The sequence below is a fragment of the Herpailurus yagouaroundi genome, unplaced genomic scaffold (assembly GCF_014898765.1).
Source record: "Herpailurus yagouaroundi ecotype Mexico unplaced genomic scaffold, PumYag 205, whole genome shotgun sequence".
Classification (NCBI taxonomy): Eukaryota; Metazoa; Chordata; class Mammalia; order Carnivora; family Felidae; genus Herpailurus; species Herpailurus yagouaroundi.
In genome coordinates this window covers 13,441,235-13,447,234 of record NW_024412436.1, presented here as the reverse complement: position 1 = coordinate 13,447,234, position 6,000 = coordinate 13,441,235, and the positions used below count along the sequence as shown (strand labels likewise).

At 47.6% G+C, this 6,000-nt stretch overlaps 1 protein-coding gene across 3 annotated transcripts in view; it reads right to left on the bottom strand.

Annotated features, from left to right (window-relative positions):
* The window catches only part of LIN9 (lin-9 DREAM MuvB core complex component), a 61,768-nt gene that overhangs the window by 8,192 nt on the left and 47,576 nt on the right, over positions 1 to 6,000 (bottom strand). The window contains exon 12 of one of the 3 annotated variants that reach the window (XM_040451903.1): positions 2,580 to 3,188. The exons of the other annotated variants lie outside the window; for them this stretch is intronic. Within the exon in view, the coding sequence (XP_040307837.1) occupies positions 3,003 to 3,188 (186 nt within the window). The 3' untranslated portion in view covers positions 2,580 to 3,002. Of the gene's footprint in view, positions 1 to 2,579; positions 3,189 to 6,000 lie in introns of those variants that run through there. 3 annotated transcript variants of the gene reach the window in all.

Sequence of the window (6,000 nt, the reverse complement as noted above, 5' to 3'; positions counted from 1 at the left end):
CCCCCCCCCCCCCCCCCCCCCCCCCCCGCTGGACCGGCCGCAGGTGCTTCGACGGGCCCCTCCGGCCAGGCCGAGGCAGCCGCGTCTCCTCCAGGACTTCCCGGAGGGCGGACCTCGCGACCCGTCCCGGAAGCACAGGGAAGGCGGGAAGCAGGCCCGGGCCGCCCACAAGGCCCAGATCGCAGAACTACAATGGTCTGGGAGACAGAAACCGCAGAGGCCAGCCGCGCGACCCCGCCGCGTTACCGATGAGAGCCCCGAGGCGGAAAGAAGCCCACGCGAGTAACGTGCGGGTGACGTGACGCGACGCGGAAAATGGTGACGTGTGCGGAGTGACCATGACGACGCGCCGGACGCTGCCCTAGGTGTCCAACGGGGTCTCCCTGGATCCTCACAGCAACCCCCCCCCCCCCCCCCCCCCCAGCAGGGGACCGTGCTTAGCCGCATCTTGCAGATGGAGGGATCTGCGCCCCCCGTGTGCACAGCCAGTAAGCGGCAAGCATGCGGGACCCAAAGGCGACTGCGGGGGTGGGGGTGAACCCCCCGCCGCCCGCCCCCCCCCCCCCCGGAGGACCTGTGCGGCGGGGGGCGGGGGGAGAATGTTGCAGGGAGGCGAGCTTCGAGGCCTCGGCAGGACCAGGGGTAAACCGACTCAGTTTACCCCTGGTGCCTCCTGAACCGCGTCGCCTTCCTCAGCTTCAGGTTTTGTGCAGTTAGGCCCAGTGGACGACCCCCAGAGCCCGCACTTAACAGAATACAAGGGTCAACGGGCCGCGGTAAATTTAACTGCATCTCCTTGTCGGGGCGGACTGGGGGTGACCGAGGACACGGTGTGGGGTTTCGCCAAGCACCTGACCCAGTCTCTTCTTGAGGGGAAGAGTGTATTCTGGCAGACTCAGAGCTACTTAATCTATATCAGAATTATTAAAGGCTCTGTATCTTCTTGCACAGAATTCACTGCAGGATGTCAAAGGCATTGATCCTCAACTTCGGTGTTCAGTGTATTTATGAGCCATTTAAATACATAGGAGGACTTTACATACATACACCAAAATGTACACAGGAGTGGCTGGCTGGCTCAGCCCACAGAGCGTGTGACTCTTGTCTCAGGGCCATGAGTTCAAGCTCCACGTTGGACAGGAGCCCACTTTAAAAAATTAAAAAAAAAAATTTTTTAATGTTTTATTTATTTTTGAGACAGAGACAGAGACAGAGCATGAGCAGAGGAGGGGCCGAGAGAGAGGGAGACACAGAATCCACAGCCGGCCCCAGGCCCCGAGCTGCCGGCACAGAGCCCGACACAGGGCTCAAATTCACAAACCGCTAGGTCGTGACCTGAGCTGAAGTCAATGAGCTATTTGTGTTTCAGCCACAAAGACTAAACGATGTAAGAATCGATGTCAGAATCCTACAATAGCTGGCATTGGAGAGGACAGCCCACATTCCCTGGTATTATGAAGTGAGAGAGGAATACGATGCAGTATAACAGTTATTTCAAAATATACCCACCCCCAAATGCTCAATAGTATATACACTATATGTGCTTAGATGTACAAAAACAAAAAGAAGAAAAAACATCAAATTCAAGAAGAGTGGTAATTTTTTAAATAGAATACATTTACTCAGGTTTTACACATACAATTCAAATTAAAAAAAATTTTTTTTAATGTTTATTGAGTTTTGAGAGAGAGAGAGAGAGAGAGAGAGAGTGCAAGCTAGGGAGGGGCAGAAAGAGAGGGAGACACAGAATCCCAAGCAGGCTCCAGGCTCCAAACTGTCAGCACAGAGCCGGATGCGGGGCTCGAACCCACAAACTGAGAGATCATGACCTGAGCCCAAGTTGGACGCCTAACCAACTGAGCCACCCAGGTGCCTCCTACAATGCAAATTTTTTAAAGCACAAATTTGACATTGAGTTAGGTCTACATGAATAAAGTGAGGCACAGAATCAGATATTAAGTTGAACTATATAAAATAATACCTAATGCAACTTTTGGTCAAAAACAAGGTCTGGTAACAAAGTAATGAATGATTTTCTTGTGTGGCTTATGAGCTGAGGCCCAAGGCAACCGTCTAGAGACGCAGAATGTTTTAGGGGATAAGATAGCAGACAGAGCAGTTCGTGTGTAAGGGTGTGGGAGTTTTGGCCATAAATTTATATAAGCCGCTCCTGTGATAAGGCTAATGTCAACCTGCACAGCAAGCATATGGTACCAGTGTGACTTAATCTGGAATATTATAGCCTATCTGGGCCCCACATCATAAGGCAAACTGGAATATCCAGAGGAGAGGAAGCAGAATTGTGAAAGAATCCAAAATCATATTGTATAAAAAAAGGCTCAAGGGAAAGGGATCTTTTATTTATTATCTTTTCATTTTACTTATTTTTGAGAGCGCGTGTGCAAGCGGGGGGGGGGGGGGGGGGAGTGGGACAGAGGGTCTAAAGTGGGCTCTGCCCTGACAGTGGAGAGCCTGACGCAGGGTTCAAACTCGCGAACCAGGAGATCATGGCCTGAGCCAAAGTCAGACGCTTAACTGACTGAGCCACCCAGGTGCCCCGGGAAAAGGATCTTTTAAACTAAACTGGCAAGTATTTATTACACAAGTAGCTCATCAATACATCTCATTGGGACAGAACAGAACAATACAAAAATAGAACGTAACAAGAAAGACCCCGTCACTTATCTGTGCCCACCCACCCCACGCTGCCCTCCGCGGTGGACCCCGTTACATTTGGCGTGTGGCTTTCCAGTCACTTTTTCGAGGCGTTTCATACACACATATGCACAGCTTTTTTACAAAAATGGAATCCGATAAAAATGGAATATTGTCCTACAGTCTGTCCAATGTAATGCGTCTTGGAGAGCTTTCCATGTGGATATAGGCAGATCTAACTCGCTCCTTTTAGGAATTACACGGTGCTCGGGTAGGGAAACCGTGTCAGGATTCATCTGACAGATGGCCTTCAAGACGGGCATTTACATTTTCTTCTTTTGTTGCTCTTACGAGCTATCCTTCGGAGGACACTCTTGTATGCGCATCTCTGTGCACCTGACTGTCCTCCGCGATGACGTCCCAGAACTGGAACTTACGCCCCCACCTACGGTGTAGAGCGGTCCGCCTACTTCTGCACACATTTGCCAACGTTTACGTGAAGTGTTTACAAATCTGATGGGAGACTCTTCAGTCTGCAAAGGACCAGGAAGACAGAAGAGGTGTAAGCTGCCCCCAAATATCGAAACAGTTACCACACAGAAGATGTGGAATCTTTGAGCCTACAACTGCGGCTATGGGAGGAAAGCCACAGAGTCAACGTGAAGACCTCACGACGAGGGGCACCCGGTGGGCTCAGTCGAGTGGGCATCTGACTCTTGTTTTCAGCTCGGGTCGCGATCTCCTGGTTTCGTCGGATCGAGCCCCGTGTCGGGCTCTACGCTGACAGCGTGGGATTCACTCTCTCCCTCTCTCTCTGTTCCTCCGCTGCTTGTACACTCTCAGTCTCTCTCAAAGTAAATAAACTTAAAAAAAAACAAAACTCAGAATGAGTTGGCTGGCTTCCTCTCCCACGGTGGGACGTCTTCTTCTGTCCCTGTGTGGATAGCTCACTACCCGCCATGTTCTCTGTGCTCTTCTGATGTTCCACGGGCCTTCTGGTTGGCCGTCTCTTAATTTTTCTCTCGTGTTTTCCATCTCTGTTTTTCTTTTTTAAATGTTTATTTCATTTCTACATAATCTCTACGCCCAACACGGGGCCTGAACTCAAGAGTCACGTGCTCCACCGACTGAGCCAGCCAGGCGCCCCTGCACCTCTATTTTTCAATCACACACTGTGGGAGAGTTCAACTTTTTCTTCTTAACGGTCTATTGAAAATATTTAAAATTCTTTTTGGAACAGAAAATAACTTTGCAAGTCTGTGTATGTAACGGGATGTATCAACTGTTAGATTGTACGTCAGGCTGAGGGCTCCCTGACTGCCAGGATGAGACGTTTCCGTTACAACTTCATGCTATATAAAACTCAGCATTTCTTTTCAATTTATTTTATTTTGAGAGAGAGAAAGAGAGAGAGAGAGAGGGAGAGAGAGAGAGAGAGAGAGGGAGGGAATGAATATATGAGAGTGGGGGAGGGGCAGAGAGGGAGACTCCCAAGCAGGCTCTGTGCTGATAGCTGGGGGGCTCGATCTCACAGTTCGCGAGAAGGTTCAATTTAATTTGTAATAGCTAAAAAATGTAAACTATCCAAACACCCCTCAACAGGCAAATGGAGAAACAATTGTGCTGTATCTACACAGTGAGATCCTACTTAGCAATAAAAAGAATTACGGAATGTTGCATGAACTATGGAACACACAACCAGGTGGATGAATCAAGATCATTACACCCAATGAAAGACGCCAGGCAAAAACAAAAACAAACAAACAAAAAAAAAGAAAAGCACATATACTGAATGATTCCGTTTATGTACAATTCTAGAAAATGCAACCTAATCTGTGTAACAGAAGGCAGACCGGTGGTTGCCTGGAGCCTGGGGTAGCGGGAGGGATAGATCACAAAGGACTTGGGGAAATCTGGTGGGAGCGGAGTTGTAATCCCGTCTGTGGCGATGGTTTCATGGGTATGTGTGTATATGCACACACACACATATATCTGATCAAACACACATCTTTTAAACAGGTACAGCTCACTGTATGCTAATTGTACCTCAACAAAGTTGGGGAAGTAATGGGAAAAACCCACCCAGATCAGCCACAGAAACCACTAACACCCCAGAAACCCCCGACCCACGTCACCTTACAATCCCTTCTCTTTTCTCTCCAAAGCAACCTAACCTTGACAGCAAACATCACAGTTTGACTTTTGAACTTTATAGAAAACACAGTTACACAGTATATACTTTTGTTCCCAGCTTCTTTCCATCAACACCGTGGGATTTATCCACGGGCTGTGTATCTCCCTAGTTAGTTCGTTCGCCGCGGCACAGTATTCCTTTGTAGAAATAGGAGGCATTCAGCCGTTCGACTTGTTCCATCTGGTGCTGGGCAAAAGGGATGCTTCTAGTTCTTGGCTGATAATAGTGCTGCTAGGTTTGGTTTTCGTAAACAGAGCCGAAGAGTTTCCCAAAGTGATGGAATAAGAAAGTTCTAGTGGCTTCACGTATTTTCCGATCTTTGATATTTTAAGTGTTTGAATATTAGCCACTTTACAGGTTGTGAGTCGTCTCTCTTTGTGGCATTAATCTGCATTTTCTCTATTACCTTTTCAAATATCTTTTGTATGTTTGAATATTCTCTATTCAATTCTCTTTCCTTCCTGTTTTCTGTCTTTTTTTTTATTGACTTATAGTTCTTCATATATTCTGGATGCAAGCTTTTGGTCAATTATATGTGCTGTAAGTATTTCTTTCCATTCTGTGGCTTGCCTTTTATTTTCTTGTAGTTGTATCTTTTTAATGTTTATTTATTTTTGAGAGAGAGAGAGCGTGCGCGCGTGCAGGGGAGGGGCAGAGAGAGAGAGAGGGAGACACAGAATCCGAAGCAGGTTCCAGGCTCTGAGCTGTCAGCACAGAGCCTGATGCAGGGCTCGGACCCACAGACCACAAGATCATGACCTGAGCCAAAGTCGGAAGCTTAACCAACTGAGCCACCCAGGCACCCCCCACCCACCCCCTTACCAGTTTTAAAGAGAAAGGTTTTTTTGTTTATTTTTTTAGGTAGTCTCTATGCCCCATGTGGAGCTTGAACTCATGACCTCAAGATCAAGAGTCACGTGCTCTACAGACTGAGCCAGCCAGACACCAAAGTTTTTTTTTCTCCCCAAAGAGAAAGTTTTTAACACTTCACTAGTAAGTATAATATCTGCTTTAAGTTTTTTTGGTAAATACTCCGTTAGATTTGGGGATATCCTTTCTGTTCCCAGTTTGATAACAGTATTTCTTTTTCTCCCAGGGAGGGATGTTTAATTTTGTAAGACAGCTTTTCTGCATCTATCGAGATGCTCTTA